At 43.1% G+C, this 20,088-nt stretch overlaps 1 protein-coding gene across 1 annotated transcript in view; it reads left to right on the top strand.

Moving 5' to 3' along the window:
• The window catches only part of FXYD6 (FXYD domain containing ion transport regulator 6), a 38,131-nt gene extending 18,043 nt beyond the window's left edge, over positions 1-20,088 (top strand). The window contains exons 2-8 of the mRNA XM_081062545.1: positions 14,260-14,322; positions 14,984-15,022; positions 15,115-15,189; positions 15,809-15,845; positions 16,615-16,664; positions 17,160-17,210; positions 19,248-20,088. Coding sequence (XP_080918671.1) covers positions 14,265-14,322; positions 14,984-15,022; positions 15,115-15,189; positions 15,809-15,845; positions 16,615-16,664; positions 17,160-17,188 — 288 coding nt within the window. The 5' untranslated portion in view covers positions 14,260-14,264 and the 3' untranslated portion in view covers positions 17,189-17,210; positions 19,248-20,088. The remainder of the gene's footprint in view (positions 1-14,259; positions 14,323-14,983; positions 15,023-15,114; positions 15,190-15,808; positions 15,846-16,614; positions 16,665-17,159; positions 17,211-19,247) is intronic.

The raw sequence follows: 20,088 nt of genomic DNA, 5'->3' as shown, positions 1-20,088 counted from the left end.
AAGTAAAAAGTAAGAGCTTTCATCCCAGTCATTCTAACTCAACTCTGGCTGTCTGAGATTCTAACTCCATCTGGTAAACCTCACTTTGTGGTATATCCTATTTGTACACAGTGGAATCTTCCTCTCAATGGCTTCTTTTTGCAAAGATATGGATACATCATAGGCTACGTCATGTCCCCTGGCACATGGTAACAGTCTAAGGGAGCCAGTTAGCCTAGACAATGAGACCCAGCCACTCTGTGACCCCATAAAAAGGTCCCTTCTGGCATATCGTGTCTAGAGTGGAGGATCTCATCTTTCTTTGGGTGCCCTGCAAGGACCCAGCCTTGGTGAGCCCTCTGGGTGGGTTTTTGATGGGCTGAACCTGAAGGAAAGCAAGCGGGTGGATGCAGGGGAAGGGGCTTTGGGGCCCGAGGGTGAGTTCCACCGTAATTTGTTCCATTGTAAAAGGAGGTTGTTTTTGAGTTATTTTCCCAGTAGAACTGGATATTCTGATCTATCGCACTGCTGCATGGAATAAAAAATAATATAGCATGTTGCTATATCATCAACTAGTGGCTTCTTTTTCCAAGCAGCTTTTACCCAGTAATTATGTGAAATTATGTGACTCAGTGTGGAAACATAATTGCCGGAGAAACTCTTCTGATTGCTTTCTCCCGCACACGCAGAAAGCAACTGCGTATAAGGCAGGAAGATCAGGGAGGAAAATTAACATGGAAGTGCTGCTGCCACCCAAAATGTAGCAGTTTACCAGTGTAGAAATAAATGAGAACGTGGAAAGGAGAAGAAGAGTGAGTGGAAACTGAATTCTTTCTCATAAGATGCTCTAGAGGAAGCAAAACATGGCTGGTCCCATTTACCAGATGGTGAGGATGACTTAAATGATTTAGAGCTGGGAAGTGGCTCAGGAGGCCCCCAGCTAGGAGTGCTGACTTCTCCAGAGCCCTGTTCCAAGGAGCCAGGCCCTCAGGCATCCCAGGCAAGGAGTCCTGGGACTCAGAATGAGGACCTCCCTCCAACATGCACTTTGACGTGAATGTAATGTTTTTTAACCCCCTCTCTGAGCTCCACTCAAATCTTCCTTGCTTTTTCCTCTCCCCAAGATCCCTTCCCTCCTACCTCTCTTTTTTCTACTCCTCAGACTCTGGCTTGGAAATGAGATTTATCACTTCTACCATCTCTTAACCCCACCCTCCCGCTCCCCTAACCAGCCCCAGGCAGCCCTTCTGGGAGAAAGGAATGTGTGGTAACTGGGAGGGTTGTGTGGGAGGGAGGGGAGGCCCAGATAGAGTTTCTTGGTGCAGCAGTTAGAGAAAAGCGTTTTGTGTCCCTTCAGAGGCTTTGTATGTGTACTTGGTCACTTGACTCAGGGGCAATGGCAGCAGTACCAATGAGATTTTTTTAAAGGGGTGTAGGAGCCAAGAGGCACCCTGAGGAGGCCTGTGCTGAGGTGTGGCTGGCATAGCCCAGCCCTGGGCAGCAGCTTGAAGGAGTAGGGAGTTGGTCACTTTCCATATCTGCAACAGTATTTCTTTCAGCCAGTGTAACTTGATCATTAATGTTTTCTTTAGAATACAAAAACAGGTCTTTACTCTTTAGTGTGGCATTCAAGATCCTTCATAATCTGCTTCTGTTTTATCAGAATTCTCACCACCCACCCCCTCATGCTTTACTCTGGATTAGTCACTGTTTGGGAAGGTATCTTACTCTAGATAGGGCTAACCCTTGGCAGATTGTTGTCACAGCCCCCTCCTGTGTTATGCAGACATTACTAATGGATGAAGACCCTTTCTCCCGCTGGACCTCATTCAGAATCCTGAGGAAATCAGTTCAGGCAATTACTGTTGAATGAAGTGCCTTGAGGTTCAACTGGAGCTGAACTCAGCTTGAACTGAACACTTTTGTTATTTCTGCTTCCCATTTTCCCTTCTCACTGTCTTTGCTCATGCTGTTTTCTCTGCCAGAATGCTCTTCCTTTCCTTTCTTCTTACCCCTGCCCATCAAAATCCTGTCCTACTTTCAAGGTTCAGCTAAAATATCAACTCCTCCATGGAACCATCCCAGGCTCCCTGCTGTGTTCCCTGATCCTGCTTGCCTTGCCGTGAGGGACTGTCTTTTTGCACGTAGTCTCCACCACTTGTGAAGCTCACTTTGCGTTTGCCGGTACATCAAAGCCTTTGCTTCCAAACGCTGCCTCTCCTTGGAAGCTGAGGCGGTATCTTGTTACCTATTCATCCCTTGAAGAACCCAGAATAGTGCGGCACTTTCTAGCAATTCAACATGTGTTGTAGGATTGACTCGAACCTGAGCCTCTGAGCATTATGGGGGAGTTGAGGGGAACGCACGCACCAGGGACTAATGGCCGGGAACCCTTGACGTGTGTCTTTTCCACTCCCAGGAGGAGCCCTACTTATCACCCCTCTCCTGGCCAGAGCTGTCAAGGGGCAACCGTGGGAAGCCTGGTCCATTTGACCTCCCCTCTGTCACTTCGGATCCAGTACTCACACCAAAGCCTCTAGGATTCTAAGGCTTTTAATGTTCAGCTCTATAACCCTTCCAGCTCTGGAGTCCAGTCTCCCCACTGGCTGAGCAAGGAACAGATGTAACTCGAAGATGTAATTTGTAGATGGGCCTTGGTTTGAGAAATAGTAAACCCAATACTCCCTACCTCACTGTACCCCCAACAAATAAAGGTTTTACAAATCGCATGTGCTTAAAACTTATTTCATACGTTGCAAAATGTATTTAGGGCAGTATAGTTGGCTGATACATTGATGAGACTTTCCACTACAAAAGAATTGATCTCAGATAAACCAATTTTGTTACTACAGAGCTTGGCTCATAAGAAGGAAGGGAAGTCATCCAGTCACCAGTCATCTCCTCACCAAACCAAAAACTACCTAAAAAGTAAGAAAACCTAAAAATCCATGAGGTAAAACTAGCACCGGATTATGTGAAGTGTAACAGGAACTTAAACCAGAGTTGTCCATAGAATGAATGCTGGTTGACATTACTGCATTCCAGAAACTAATAAGCCTTGGTCCCAACAAGTTTAGGAAGCCAAGCTGGAGACTCCTACGTTAAGCCCACGACCCCTGAGAGGGGCTAAAGAGATCTAAGGTTGGTATCTACCACTTTCAGTCTGTATGAAAAAGCCAAACAAATCTTTTTTGAGGGGAAAGCCTCCCATTTTGGGACTGTTAATTTACACAGAGTAAAATCTAGCAAATATGAGCTCATGATCAAAGATTACCAAACACAGGAAAAACGAAGTCACTTAAGATTGAGAGGCACAGAATCAACAAATAGGTTTAAACCCCCCCAAATTTAAGATTTTGGAATTATTAGGTACAGAATATATAATAACTGTGTAGGAAATGTTGAAAGAAATAAAAAATTGATAATAAAAATGTGCAGGCAACAAACACTAATAAAAATGACTAAGCAATTTTAAAGAGCCCAATAGAACATTTAGAAATAAATAACATAATCATTGAAATAGAAAATTAAGTGGATAGATTACACACAATGAAAAAGAGAGTTAGTATATGGAAAATAAATCTGAAACAATTACCCAGAATGCAGCACAGAGAAGCAAGGAAGTAGAAAACACGAAAAGGCAGTAAAGTGATAAGGAAAGCAGAATGAGAATATCTAACATAATCATCTTCTCAGAGAAGGAAATAAAAGAGAATGGAGCAAAGGCAATATTTGAAGAGATAATGGCTGAGAGTTTTTCATAATGCTTGAAAAGGATGAATCTACAGGTAAAGGAAACTACAAAATACATAGAAATAAACCCACATTTAGACTCTGGTCTAGTGAAACTCAGAACACCAAAAGAGAAAGAAATTAAAAAGAGGCAGGGAGAAAAGATAGACAGAACATGTGTAAAAGACTTAACAATAAGCAGCAGATTTCTCAACAGCAATAATGGAAATCAGAAAGCAGTAGAATGATATTTTCAAAGTGCAGAGCCAAAATAATTATCAACCTAGAATTGTGTACATGGCTAAACTACCTTTCAGAGTTGTATTAATTTTCTATTGGTGTATAACAAAATTACCACAAACTTAGCAGCTTAAAACAACACACATTTATTATCTCATGGTTTCTGTAGGGCACAGCTTACCTGGTTTCTTTGCTTCAGAGTCTCACCAACCTATAGTCTACATGTTGGCTAGAGTTGTGGCCTAATCAGAGGATTGACTGGGGAAAATTTTGCTTCCAAACACTTTTTCAGGTTGTTGGCAGAATTCATCTCCCTGTGGCAGAAGGACTGAAATCCCCATTTTCTTGCTGACTGTTGGCCAGGGCTGCTCAGATCTCCTGGAGACTTCTCATAATTTCTTTTATTTTGCTCCTCTCCATAGGCCCTCTCACAACATGGCAGCTTACTTTTTCAAGCCAGCAGGGAGAAAATTCTGTAGTTTCTGTCTGCCAAGATTGAGTCTTACATAACACCATCATGTGAGTGACAACCTATCACCTTGTTAGCAGCAGTCCCAGCTCCTGCCCCCTCAAGGGGAAGGGATTACAACCAAAGGCTTGAATGAATACTAGAAGGTTGGAATTATTGGGAATCACCATACGGTGTGTCTATCATAGGGTGAAATGAAAACATTTTTAAATACAAAAAAAAACAACAACCTGAATTTATAATTAATAGATTTTCACTAAAGAGAATTCTAAAAGATGTTCTTCAGGAATAGAGAACATGGCTTGAAGGATGACTGAGATTCAGGAAGGATCGTGAACAAGTCAGTTCATAGATCTGTTGTATTAGTGATCTATAGCTGCATAGCAGATTACCCCCAGACTAAATAGCTTTAAACAGAAAACATTTATTAACCTCACACAGTTTCTGAGGGTCAGGAATCGGGAACAGCTTAGTTGGGTGGTTCTGCTGAGGGTCTGTAATGAGACTGTAGTCAAGTTGTGAGGGTGGCAGTCGTATGAAAGCTGGAAGATCTGCTTCCAAGCTCACTTACATGTTTCCTGGCAGGCCTTATTTCCTAGTGGGCTTTGAACTGAGGCGCGCAGTTGTTTGTCACATGGGCCTCTCCACAGGGATGCCTGAGTTTTCTTAAGGCATGGCAGGTAACTTTCCCTAGAGCAAGGAGAGAGAGAGAGAGAGAGAGAGAGAGAGAGAGAGAGAGAGAGAGAGAGAGAGAGAGAGAGGAAGAAGAAAGAGGAGGAGAAGACGAAAAAAGCCATGGTTCCTTTTATAATCAAATAATGGAAGTGACATATCAGTTCTGCCATATTTTACGTTCACATAGACTAACCCTGGTGCAATGTGGAAGGGACTACACAAGGCACTTGGTATGTAAATACCAGGAGGTATTGGGGGCTGTCTTGTAGGTCTACATGGTTTCCATGAAATACAAATACTAATATCTATTTTATAGGATTAAAAAAAAAAGAACTGAAATTTTGTAGAATAATGGGGTATATATCAGGAAGAGGTGATTTGTATTTTTGTATTTTTCAGGAAGGGTGTTATACCTAATATCTATTATACCTTTAGATTTTTTTAGTCTTTGGTAAATTGAATACTGTCTTAGTCTGTTCAGGCTGCTATAACAGAATACCATAGACTGGGTGACTTATAAATAACAGAAGTATATTTCTCACAGTTCTAGAATTTAGAAGTCCAAGATTAGGAAGGTGGCAGATTCAGTGTCTGATGAAGGTCAATTTCGTGGTTCATAGACAGCTGTCTTCTTGTTGAGCGCTAACATTCCGGAAGGGGCGAGAGCTCTCGGGGGTCTCTGTCATAAGGGCACTATCCCGTTATGACATAATCACCTCCCAAAGGCCCCACCTCCTAATACCATCCCACTGAGGATTAGGTTTCAACATACTAATTTTGGAGGACACAAACCTTCAGTCTAGAGCAAATACGTACATGTGGTAACATTTCAAAGGCAACCACTAAAAGACTAGAAATAGCTTGTGTAATTTCTCAAGCAGTAGAGGGAGTAAGTGAATAAGAAAAAAAATATATGAAAAAGTTAAAAGAGAAAGAAACACGCCCAAGAAAAAGTAAGGGAAAACACAATGATAGAAAACAGAACAAGTATATTGTCACAATAAAGTTAAATGAAGTAAACCTGACAGTAGACATCAGGTTAAATTTTTTTCTTTTAATGGGGGAACAGTGTGTTTTTCCAGGATGTCAAGTCGTTGTTTTTTCAATCTAGTTGTGGGGGGAGGAGTGTGCAGCTCAGCTCCAAGTCAAGTCATTTTCAATCTAGAGGAGGACGCAGCTCACTGGCCCACTGGGACTCGAACCGGCGACCTTGGTGTTATGAGCACCATACTCTAACTACTGAGCCCACCGGTCGCCCACCAGAGGCTTAGCTCCAACCTCAAGCCCTTGTTTTCAATCTAGTTGTGGAGGGCGCAGCTCACTGGCCCATGCGGGAAGCGAACCGGCAACCTTGTTGTTAACAGTTCACGCTCTAACCAACTCAGCCATTGGCTGCCCTAAATTTGTTTAAAATACAGCTCTTTGCTATTTACAAGATACACACAGAAAAAAACATAAGGACACAGAAACATAGAAAGTAAAATAGAATTTAAAACAGAGGATCATTATATAAAAGACCCAACTCACATGACAATGTAACAATTTTAAACAACTTTCTGTTAGAATATTGTAAGAAACGGATAAATTTATAAACCCTTCCTCATAGTGGTAGATATTAAAGCACCTATCTCAATTTTTGATAGGTCAAAACATATATAGAAATTTAACACAGTTAATAATTATAATTTAATGGCGCATATAACTTTCTTCCAACAATGAGAGAATTCACAATGTTCTAATACATGGATTATAATTTTTAAAATAACTAACCATATACTAAATTATAAAGTGTGTCTCAATAAATTTCAAGGTGTGTATACCACACAGACTATGTTTTCTGACTGCAGTGCACTTAAGTTAGAAGTCAAAAACAAAAGTAAATTAAAAATCACTATAAATTTGGACATTTTACAAACATACCCCTTAATAATGCTTGGATCAAATAAGAGATATAATGCAAGTTTGAAGTACTAAGCACTAAACAATGATCAGAAAGCCACATTTCAAATCTTACATCTTAAAGTGAAAATGACACTTAGAGGGTTATGTTAGAAAGTGAGAAAAGCTATATATATATATATATTTTTATTAGTTTCAGGTGCACAAGACAAGGTAATACTTAGACGTTCATCATTTATATCCCTCACACTGTGAACCCCCCTCCCCCCATCCACTATCCCTCCGACATCGCACTGAGCCATCACATTATATATATAAAACTATAGCTGGCATTCATTATTGTTCAGCTTCAGGTGTACAGGGCAGTGATCAGGCATCTACATCATCCCTGAGGTGGACTCCCAAATGGGACACGTGTCCATCGGATACCCTACAAAATCTTTACAACATTATTGATTACGTTCCCCAAATTAATTTTCAAAACCCCGTGGCCATCTTGTGGTTACCGACTGTTTTCTAATCCCCTCACCTTCCCCCTTATCCCCCCCCCCACCCATCTAACAACCCTCAGTTTTTCCTCTTTGTCCCCAGAACTGTTCCTGATAAGTTCATTCACTTATTCTCTTCTTTAGATTCCGCATATAAGTGAGATCATATGGTACTTGTCTTTCTCTGTCTGACTTATTTCACTTAACATAATGTTCTCTAGGTCCATCCATGTTGTTGCAAATGGTAAGATTTCTTTTTTTCTTTATGTCTGCGTAATACTCCATAGTATAAATGTACCACAGTTTCTGAATCCAGTCATCTACCGATGGGCATTTCGATTGTTTCCATGTCTTGGCTATTGTGTAAAGTGCTGCAATAAACATAGGGGTGCGTAAAGATTTTTGAATTGGGAGAAAAGCTATATATTAATGGACTAGGTATCCAACAGAAGAAGATAAGTATAAAGAAAGAACAAGAGAACAAACCCAAGAATGTATAAAGGGAGAATTAAAAAAAAATTAAAACACAAGAAGAGGAGGAGCCAAAATTAAGAGTTGTTTTTTTGGAAAGCTTAATAAGATAGTTAAACCTCTGATGAGATTGATAAAGAGTTATCACACATAAACAAGATTAGGAATATAAAAAAGATATAACTACAGCTCCAACAGAAATTAAAATAAGAAAATACTATAAACTTTATGGCAATAAATTTGAAAGCAAAAAATGGCAAGTTCCTATAAAAATTATAACACAAAATACACTTAAGAAGAAATAGAAATCTTAAGTGTCATAGCCATTAATTAATTGAATAGGCAATTTAAAATCCTCCCACAAGGAAATACTAAACCCAGATGATTTTACAGGTTCTGCCAAACATTCAAAGAACAAATTAACCTTATCTTTTGCAAACTCTTCCAGAGAACGGCAAGAAAGGAAATACCTTGTTCTGTCAGGCCAGTACTACCATGATACCAAAACCAGGCAAAATGAATACAATAAAATAAAACTTGCAGTCCAATCTCACTTATGCACATGGATGCAAAAATCCTAAACAAAATATCTGCAAGCTAAATCCATCAGCTTATTAAAAAGGTAATACATTGGTGTATCCCAGGAGTGCAAGGATGATTTAACATTAGATAATCCATACATGTAATTTACTCATTGATGGATTAAAAGAGGAAAACCATAGATACAGAATACTCATTCATAACATAAAACAGAAACATCTTAGAGGAGAAGTTCTAAAATATTAGAATGCTATTTAAAATCAATAATTTCATTTTTTTATGGCTGAATAGTAATACTCCATTGTATGAGGTGTGATAAAACATACAGTGAATGTTTAAATTAAAAAAAAGTTTATTAATAAAAGACACATTGCCATTAGTCCCTTTCAAAATACTTCCCCTCACTTCGAACACACTTATCCCGTTGTTCTTGCCCCTTTCTGAAGCAGTTCTGGAAGTGCTCTTTCATGAGTGTCTTTAGTTGTGCTGTTGTGGCTGCCTCGAGGTCCGAATTGATTCAAAACGCTTACCTTTCATATTCATTTTGACTTCCGGGAAGAGGCAGAAGTCACACGGTGCCAGATCCGGTGAGTAAGGTGGATGAGGACACATTATCAGAAGCCATATCAGAAGCAATGTGCGACACCGAGCCTTTCCATTATGATCACAAAATACAGTGAATGCTGCCACCAAGTGCCATCCAAAGGAAAGGCCAGGATCTTCAATACTGGCAGTGGTGTGTTGAACCTTACCAACAGTGTGTGACAAGTTTCAACTTGTTCAGTGCAGTCAGGTGGGTGTGAGCTACCGTTGAGAGAAGGTGTGTTTTAAAGTGTGCTGTAAATCATCTTCCATCATGACAACGCTCCCTTTCACACGTTGCTTCTGGTATACAGCAATTTCTGTCAAACAAAAACATTACAGTGTGTCCTCATCCACCTTATTCACCGTATCTGGCACCGTGTGACTTCTAGTTTTTCCCCAAAATGACTCAGGACATGGAGGCAGCCACAACAGTGCGACTAAAGACACTCACCAAAGAGGACTTCCAGAACTGCTTCAGAAAGGGGCAAGAATGATGGGATAAGTGTGTTCAAAGTGAGGGGGAGTATTTTGGGAAGTATTAAAGGCAATGTGTCTTTTACTGTAATATTTTTTTTTAATTTTAACACTCACCATATTTGATCACACCTCATATACTGGGGGTGCAAAAAAAATACATACACATGACTTGTATTCATCTTTTGTTATCAGTATATATTAAGTATTACAATTTTAATACAGTTTTTTCCTTTCTTAAAATGTGTATACATTTTTTGGGTATATATAATAATAAAGACTGTGATATATGTGTATATATGTATACACACATACATAATATATGACATTTTCTTTATTCATTCTCATGATACATACACAAAAGGGAATTATGTGTGGTGATGGAGGGGTTAACTAACCTTATTGTGGTGATCATTGCAGTATACATCATGTATCAAATCACATTGTACACCTTAAACTTACACAGTGTTAATATGTCATATCTCATGAAGCTGGAAAAAATAAAAAACACAGAATAAAATAAAATCAATAGACACTATGAGAGAGAGAGAGAGAGAGAGAGAGAGAGAGAGAGAGAGAGAGAGAGAGAGATTGAGAGGCCATGATCACTGCTTTTATTCTACATTTCACTGGAAGACCTAGCAGTGACTAAGAATAAGATAAATAGAAATAAGCAGTGTAAGAACTGGAAAAGAAGAAACAATACTGTATCGTTTACAAATGTTATGTCTACAGGGAACATACAAAGGAATCTAAAGGTAAAATATTAGAAATAATAAGAGAATTTAACAAGATTATGGGATTTAATATCAATATTTACAAATCAGTTGCTTTTCTCTATATCAGCAAAAAATTGAAAACATACACAAGACGTAGTATTTAAAATAGCAATTAAAATTATGGGGGACCTAGGAATAAATAATAGAAGATATGCAAGACCTATATGAAAGCACTTATAAAACTTTATTAAAGGACATTGAAAAGGACCTAAACAAGTGAAAAGACAGATAGGAGACTCAAGGTCAGAAAAAATGTCAGTTGTTCCCAATTGTTCTATAGATAGATTCATTGATTCATCGTAATTCCCATGTAAATCCCAACAGCTTTAGATGAATTTGACAAGCTGATTCTAAAATGTATATATAAGAGCAAAAGATCAAGAATAATGAAGGCATTCCTGAAGGAAGAGGTAGAAGAGGAGAGACAGAAGGGGGAAGCTCCTCTACCACGTGGGAAGACTACAAAGCTGTAGTAACAGAAATGCTGTGATTCTGATGCAAGTGTAAATTGACCAGGAGATCCAAAGAGAAGCCCAGAAACAGACTCACACCAGATATGTGACACAGGTGGCATTGCACATCATGAGGAAGGGGGGGGAGAGGGGTCCACAAGTGGTGCTAGGATAACTGGTTAGCAGTATGGGGAAAAGTAAAAATTAGATACCCACCTCACGTCTTACACAAACATCAATTCTGGATGGAATAAAGATTTAAGAGTAAAAGACAAAACTATAATTTTTAGAAGAAAATTCTTTCTGACTCGGTGACACAAAAATAATTGCATTTAATTACATTAGAATTAAGAAATTCTGTTCATTGAAAGACAATTTTAAAAAGTGAAAAGATAAGTTACTAATTGGGATGAGATATTTGCAATACTTCATGACAAAGATTTAGTATTCAGAATAAGAAATAAATAATGACAACCTATTTGAAAAATGAGCAAAAGACAGGAAAGGAACATCACTGGTGAAGAAACAGGAATACACAATCAGAAAGAAGTCCAACTCCATTACTAAAATCAAATTAAGACCACATTTTATACCTCTAGATTGGCAGAAATTAAGAAGTCTGACAATATCAGGTATCGATAAGTATGTAGAGTGATAAGAACATTCATATGCAGCTGGTGGGTTGTTTAAATGGAGATGACCGCTTTGGAAAACAATTCGAAATTATTTTGCAAAGTGGACAATTTTCATACTATGTAATCCAACAACTTCACTCTGAGGCCTATCTCTAGAACACAATTTTTCAAACTGCCGTGTGTGACCTGTTAATGGACCTAGCCTTTTTTAAAAAAAGGACACAGTCGGATAGAAAATATTAGAAGGCATCATTTATTTTAAGATAAAGTATTGTTTTTGTGATATTGTTTCTGGTATACATAAATATAAATTTGTACTGGGTTTCAATATAAAAAGTGTTTCTCATGAAAGTGGTGGTCAAAAGATTTGAAAAAACATTGCCTTTGGAACTCTTACATATGTGCTTTGGGCAACATGCACAAAAAAGTTCACAGCTGTATTATTTACAATAGCACAAAATTGAAAAAAGTAATATCCACAGATAGGAGAAGGGACCCATGCATGATGATTTACTGGCATAGTAGAATATTACACAACATTGAAAATGAATAAATTATGGTTACAGATAATAATATGAATGAATATTAGAAACATAATATTGAACAGAAAAAGCCAGTCCTGGAAGACTGTAAAAGACATGTTATCATAATTGTAAAGCTCAAAAAATCTCCACTAAACTATCTTATTTAGATATGTTTTAGAAAAGAGCAGGATGCACATTCATACAATGGAATCTTCTTCAGCCATAAAAAGAAGTGAAGTACTACCTGCTACAACATGGATGGGCCTTGGAAACATAATGCTAAGTGAAAGAAATCAGATGCAAAAGGCCACATATTTTATTTATGTATATTTTTTATGTAAAATGTCCAGAATAGGCAAATTAATAGAGACAGAAAATAAGTTAGTGGTTGTCAGGTTGTGGGAAAGGGAGAATGGGAGTGACTGATACTGGCCACAGGGTTTCTTTTTGGGATGATGAAAATGTTCTGGAATTGATGATGATTGCACAATTTTGTGAATATTTGTACACTTTCAAATGGTGAATTTCATGGTATGTGATTATTTCCTAATTTAAAATCTTTTTTGAAGAGGAGTAAGGCAATGATTAAAAATATAAATGTTCAGGGCCGGCCTGGTGGCTTGGGCAGTTGGAGCTCCGTGCTCCTAACTCGGGTTCGATTCCCACATGGGCCAGTGGGCTCTCAGCCACAAGGTTGCCGGTTCTACCCCCGCAAGGGATGGTGGGCTGTGCCCCCTGCAACTAGCAACGGCAACTGCACCTGGACCTGGAGCTGAGCTGTGCCCTCCACAACTAGATTGAAGGCAAAGAACTGTTGCTGAGCCCCCGGGGCGGCCAGATGGCTCAGTTGGTTCGAGTGTGAGCTCTCAACAATAAGGTAGACGGTTCAAATGGTGGGCTGTGCCTCTTGCAACTAAAGATTGAAAAAAAAAGCAACCGGACCTGGAGCTGAGCTGCGCCCTCCACAACTAGATTGAAGGACGATGACTTGGAGCTGATGGGCCCTGGAGAAACACATTGTTCCCAATATTCCCCAATGAAATAAAAATAAAAGCCAAGTAGTGCCTTTTGAACAACACTTGTTGGAGCGCCTCTGACTGCCAGGCCTGTGCCTTAGCACACCTCTGGATGCAGCTCTTCTGACCTCTAGTGGCTGAGAGGGGAAGGGCAGCTGGAGGCTGCTGGCGGCGCCGGAGAAAGGGTTAGGGCGAGACCCCTCAGCACAGGCAGGCGGGCTCCTGGCCACTAGACAGGTGTCCAGAAATTAGGCTGCTGCCAGTCTCACCCACTCAGAAAAGAGCAAACAGCCTCTGGCTTTCCTAGTTCGCGTTTCTTCCCCCTTTTCCTCTCTGGCTCTTTACCATACTCCTTTAAGTCCATGAATGGGGTGTATATAACTCCACTGAAATCTACCCACGGGAGGGACCAAGTGGCCCTGCCTTCTGCCTTCATGCAAATGACCCATCCTCTGCGACCGACCCCAGAGACCAGGGGTTGGATAAGCTCACGAGCAGAAGTCTCAGGCATCTTCTGGGGAAGGAGAGGCTGGAGCACTGACACTCAGAGAACTGGTCTCCATGTTCCCTTTGTTCAACGAAACTGCCTTTCTAGAAGATTATGAACTAAAGCCTATGGGAAAATTTGGCTTGGACACATTGGAGGTGAGAGTGTGAGAGGTAACTTAGGGAGAGCTGCCAGCGTTTCAGGGTTTACCACACAGAGGCCCGGAAACAGCAGGTCTCCCACCCCACCTGGCTGGCGGGCTAGAGGGGCATTGGGTTACCTGACCCAGTGAACCTGATGGAAGAAAGAACTTCCAACAGTGGGTCCTGGCTGTGCGGGACCAGGCCAGGAAGTCCAGGCCATCTTAATGAACTAGAGATGGTCACAGAAGGGTGGCCTGAAGAGGAGGTCACAGATGAGGTCATCTCCAAAGCCATTGGGGCTTTTTGGCTTTGGCACCAGTGAGGCCGGCCACTGAGGACTTAGTGAAGTGGGTTAGGATCTAGGCTCTGTTGCTCACTGTCGTGAGTGTCATTTAACCTCTTTAAGCTCCGGTTCTTCACCTGTAAAAGGGGTTAGTCACAGCGCCTACTCATTGTATTGGGTCAATTGTAGTAATTGAATTAATGCAAGCAGAGCATTCCATAAGAGTCCGATAAATGTCAGCGACTTCTGCTTTGTTGTTCGAACTCTCACTGTGTGGAGAGTGCTCAGCATAGAGATGGGAATTCGACTGGGCTCTGCCTGGTCAGGCTGAGGGTTAGAGTGGGGATTCTCCTATCCAGAAATGTGTTTGTCCTCCCTCTGTCCCCAGACGCCATGGAGGCAGTGCTGATCTTTCTGTGCAGCCTGTTGGTCCCTGCTGTCCTGGCCAGTGGTAAGTATGCCATAGGACCTGGCTCTGACAAGATGGCGGCTATGGCTCTTTCTGGTGGAAGGTCCTGGCCCACTGGGACTTTAGGGTTGGGGGGCTTTCAGATTCTACATGTCTCATCAGGGCCCCTCCCGCCCCCTCGCTTCCTTTAGTCAGCAGAGGAAGTCCTGGAAGGTGGCAGCTATTCACAGACCCTTATTCAGCCTGCCCACCTCTCCCACGGACTCCAGCAGGGTCTACTTTTAAGCTTCAAATCCACCAGCCCCCTGTAGACTTTTGGCTGGAACTTTGGGAGCCAGACCTTGCACATCAGTCTCTAGACTGACCTTGTGCAAGTCACATGTCCTTCCTCAGCCTCAATTTCCCCATCTGCAACAAGAGGAAAATAGACCCTTTGGGGGATGACATGAATAAAAAGGGCCCATAAATGTGGCTGTGCTGTGAATGCAGATTCTCACTGGGCCTCTGAGCTGGACCTGCCCTGAGCTCGCAGGCAGGGCCACCCTTCCATACTTCTTTAGGCACCTCTGTTCAATCGGCCCTGCTTCCCAGGAATCCCTTTGTGGGGAGGGAGGCCTGTGAGGCAAGGTGAGATATTTGGGAACCAGGATGTGTACCTGTCCTCCTCTTGACCAGGCTTATTTTATTTTATTTTTTTTTGTAGCACCTGAGAAGGAGAAAGAAAAGGATCCTTTTCATTATGGTGAGTAATGTGGGAGCCCTGGGTGGGGAGGGACAGGTACTGTCTCCCTGGCCCTTCCTCTTTTCCCATTTCTCACCCTATTCCTTTGGCAGACTACCAGACCCTGAGGATCGGGGGATTGGTGTTTGCTGTGGTCCTCTTCTCTGTCGGGATCCTCCTTATCCTGAGTAAGTTTCTTTGTTCATTTGTTCACAAGAGCAATGTCTGCACTACTGAGTAGGTAGAGAACAGTGTAAGACGAGCCTGGCCATTTCCTTTCCTGGAGGAGGAAGGAGACTGTCTCTTCTCCCTGTTATCTCCAGGACCTAACATACTACTGAGCAAATAATAGGTGCTCAGTAAAACAGTGAGGAATGAACAAAATAAATGCTCAATGAAAATAAGCACTGATAAGAAGAAGGGGCGCACGTGGCCCTTCTGGTGCTGTATCTAGCAGGGCATGAGTGGGTGAATCGCAGAAGATAGGAGACAGGGGCTGTCCTTAGCATGCTCCGAAGGATGTGTCTCTGCGTTTGTTTTCCCCACATAAGCCTGGTGTGCATGGAGCCCTCTTGCATGATCAGAGACTGTGGTGGTGAAGCCATCTGAGCTGTTGCACCGTGGCCTCAGAAGAGCCCTCCTCCAATTGCTGCATACAGCTGTGCGCTGCCCAGGTGTAGGGGATGCTGTTTACCTAGTCCTACAGCCTGCACAGATTCACAAGGCGGCCCTGCTGTGGCCAAGTCAGGAGCGTGACCTTAAGCTCGAGCTGGGAGGATGACCTTGGCTGGTTTCTTTGCCTTTCAGGTCGCAGATGCAAGTGCAGTTTCAATCAGAAGCCCCGGTAAGGATGCCCTGGCTGTGGACATCTGGGGTGACATTAAGAGGGGGCAGGGAGGGGCCTCCTGGTGTGTGACCCAAATGAGTGTTATTTTAGATTCTTGTCTCAGAAACGGGCCATGTACGTTGGGGGTAGGGCATAAGTTTTGCAGATTTCCAGGCAGACTTTGAGGGTTAGCCCCTCCTCCTTTTTCCTGATGAATATGGGGGAGGGGAGGTGGGAAAAAAGGTGCTGGATCCTTGTCTGGAGACCCTTGAGACAGTTGGGCTTGGGAGAAGGGAGGCAGAGGGCCTCAGGGCCTCTCTTATGGTCCATCTCCTCTCTGTAGTACCTGTGACATTGTCCCTGCTTGTCACCTGTTCATGAAGCTCTTTGAGCTGAATAGAAGCTTGGGTTCCCTTTTATTTACATTTCTACTCCAACTTCAAGGGCACACCCCATTAGTCCACTACAATAACCAAGGGTAGCTCTGGACCTCAGAAGTCCAAAATTTGTGGCAGGACCCAAGGGCACAACCCAAGCTCCCATGATGCCCTCTGTTGCCCCTTCCCAGTAGTTAGTTCTGTTGGGGCTGACATTGAAGGGTATCTGTAAGGTCCCCTGACTCTGCCCTTTCAGTTCCAACTTCTCCCCTGCCCTGTGAACCCCACGGAGCTTGCTGGAGCCATCAGGTTACTCGAAGCACCCCTGCCTCAGCAAGGAGAATGGTGATGCTCTCTGGGTTTGCCTTGGGGGCCTCTGATGGAAGGGCTTGTGTCTTGTCCTCTTGCAGGGCTCCAGGGGACGAGGAAGCCCAGGTGGAGAACCTCATCGCTGCCAATGGTACCTGTCATGTCCCCTGCCCAGGTGGAGGGGAGGAAATGGGAGTCCTTGTGTGGCTCAGTTGCGAGGTGCGGTGGCCTTCCTAGAGCCAGCCAGACATGCTTCCGTAGTGCCAGGAGAAGGGTCTCCATGGTCTCTGCCTGTGTCGTCCTCTCACCTCCACCAAACAGGCTGCTACTCCTGATAGCCACTACTTATGGGGCATCTGCTTAGTGTCAGGATGATGTAGGGTGCGTCACAGACCCCATCTCACTTAACGTGTGCACAACTCCATGAGGCAGTCATCGCTATCCAATTTTACAACCGAGGGACTCAAAAGTTAAGAAATGGGCCCAGTAGCAGGGCAACGATTTGCACCCAGGTCTGTCTGACTCAAAATCCCACACAAGTGACCTCTTTGCACCCCAGAGTCAGGCATAGGCATGGCTGCTGCAGGGGGCAGCCTTCTGGTTTGAGGGGTCCATTCGCTATAATCTGCCCTGCTTTTCTTTCCAGCAACGGAGCCCCAGAAAGCAGAGAACTGAAGCGCAGCGCTCAGGTGGGAAGGTAGGATGCTGTCTGTGTACATCTTCCTCTGTCACCATCCCCGTTCTTTCACTGCGGAAGAATTGGGCTACCTTTTGCAGTGGGCACAGCTTTTATTATGAGCTGTGTGTGTTCTAAGGAGTCTTGTGTTTCTGAAAGGGTTGATGAGACAGATGGACCGAAATATCTGAGGTGCATGCACTGCACATGCACATAGTGAACAGTCAGGAAATAGGGCTTTTACACAGCCCAGCGGTCAAGTTAATAGGGCGTCGTCCTAGCTGCTGTGTGGGCATGACTTGGGAGAGAATTAGAGTCAGTGAAATACTTCCAATATCAAAGTAGCATACAGATAATGGCTTTTAGTGACGATTTAGAAAGTTCCTTAGGACCACTTCTTAAAATTAACATTTTATTATGAAACTTTCCAACCCTACACAAAAATAGGGAGAGTATACGACCCCTGCGCCCCCCACCCCCTCATTCTCCCGCTTATGTGTGTTATCAGTTCTGTTTTTAATGTCTGTTTCCGTAGTTCATTGTAGGGACAAGGAAAAGTAATAACTGTTAAATGCTTTATAGTTTTCAAAATGCTGCCACATATATAACCTCTCTGGAGCCTGCCAGGAAAAGTAGGTAGGACAGGTGGGGTTTAGCCCAGTTTTACAGATGAAGAAACTGAGGTCAGAGAGAATAGCTATACAGATAATAAGTGACAGACTGGAACCTGAACTTGGGTCTTTGTAGTTTAATGCCATTTTCAGCACACCCTGCACGTGCCTGCCTCGCTTTATGACATACCCGGGAATATACTTGGTGGGAGGATCAGCCTTCTATCAGCTCACTTTTGCCTCTTATTTTCATACAAATAAGGCATAATAGACAAGTATATACCTTTTTTCCCCCAATTACAGTTGGCATTCAATATTATTTTATTATTTTACATGAGTTCAGGTGTACAGCATAGTGGTTAGACATTTATATAACTTACAAAGTAATTCCCCCTGGTAAGCCTAGTACCTACCTGACATCATACATAGTTATTACAGCATTATTGACTGTATTCCCTATGCTATACTTACCTCCCTGTGATTATTTTGTAACTACCAATTTGTGCTTCTGAGTCCCCTCACCTTTTTCACCCAGCCCTCCAAGCCCCCTCCCATCTGGCAACCATCACTTTGTTCTCTGTACCTATGAATCTGCTTTTGCTTTGTTTGTTCACTTATTTTGTTCTTTAGATTCCACATATAAGTGAAACCATATGGTATTTGTCTTTCTCATTTCACTTAGCGTAGTACCCTGTAGGTCCCCCGAAGATAGCTTTGTACCTTTATCCTAAATTGTTAGTTAAAAGAGATTTCTAGATGTAAAATGCCTGAGACCCCAGCTTTCACTGTGACCATAATGACACAGTAAGTGCTTGTGTAGCACTTGAATTCTTCCCTAGGTGCTTTTATATTCTCTTCACAACCACTTGGGTAGCAGGAGGTCAGAGCAGAGCTCATGACCTCCATCTTCTAGATGGGGCTTGGAAGGATCAGTGATTCCTAAGCTTGAAGTGGCCGTGGAACTCAATCTTGGAGGCAGGTGTCCCAGCTGTCACTTGGTGTTCTGTCCACTTCTTGGCAGCTGGCAGGTCAGATCTGGCGGTGGTATGGGAAGGCTCAAGGGAGGGAGGCTGGAGCTAGCAGTTGTCTTCTCATCTTTTTTTCTTTTTAAACTAGGATTTCCTCAGAAAGGCTGTTCTCTTAGGTCTTTGGATTGTGAGCAGCTATTGAGGGTGTCCTGGGATGGAGAACCTGGGTTTGACAAGTTCCTTTCCATCTCTGCCAGGTTCCAGCTCCCCTGAAGTCCATCCCCTCCGACATCTTCATCTCCTTTCTCTGCATCTCAGGCTTGTCCTCCTTGCTTTACCAGGAGCTTGGCACTTTAGAGTGGGTCTCACCCTGAGCGTTTCAGTGGGCAGAGGGGCTGCTGAAGGCAGGGAGACGAACAGATAAAGATTTCTGAAAGGAGTCAGTGTTTTGTTTTAATTTAAATTTTTTCTCTCTTCAGCTTCCAGAACCTGAAGGCAGCTGCTTGAACCTTTAGATGAAAATGTTGATGCTTAAGAAAACCGGCCACTTCAGCAACAGATCTTTCCCCAGGAGAAACCAAGAACTTGTGTGACCCCTGACCCCTCCCTACCCCTCGAACACCAATCCTCAACTTAGTGACACAACTAATACCCACCTTCCCACCTGCAGCCTGTGGGCTTGTCCACCTCCTGTGACGTGTGTGTGTGTGTGTGTGTGTGTGTGTGTGTGTGTGATGACTGGTCTTTGTAGCTGCTTGTCTGTGGATGATGTTGTATTAGTGACCCTGGCCTCACTTTCCTGGGCTGGAGCCGAGCCATGTTGCTCTCAGCTCCTCCCGGCTCGCCCTGGCCTCCCATCCCCACCCTGCTCCCAGGAGTCTGCTTTTTCCCTGAGAGACCAGACCCTTTTGTTGATTTGGGGGTGGGTAACGAGTGGGGGCCTGGGTAGGAGTCTCCAGTCGTCTTGGGACTTGGGAAGGTTTACATCTCCTTGTTATTGTCCTTCCACGCCCTCTCTTCACTCCTTTTGCAAGAACCTTGCATCCACATTAGTTCCCTGACCCAAGTGTGTTGTGAGGGGCTCTTAGCTATTGGAGGGTCACAGCAAGGAGCTGGCGAGCCCAGGTATGCCTTCAGGCAGGTGACGCCCCTTCCCCGGTGATTTTCCTCCCGGGACTTCTACCATGGAGCCCCCATCTGCCTTGCCCCCTCGCAGAGCAGACAGGGTGTCCGGGTCCAGGGCTTGTACTCTGCCCCTGGGGAATGTGCCCCTTGCATATCTTCTCAGCAATAACCCCATGGTCTCTGGTCCCTCCCTCC

The sequence above is a fragment of the Rhinolophus hipposideros genome, assembly GCF_964194185.1.
Source record: "Rhinolophus hipposideros genome assembly, chromosome: 10".
Lineage (NCBI taxonomy): Eukaryota > Metazoa > Chordata > Mammalia > Chiroptera > Rhinolophidae > Rhinolophus > Rhinolophus hipposideros.
Note: the sequence above shows the minus strand (reverse complement) of the source record. Positions and strands in the feature narration are given on the sequence as shown.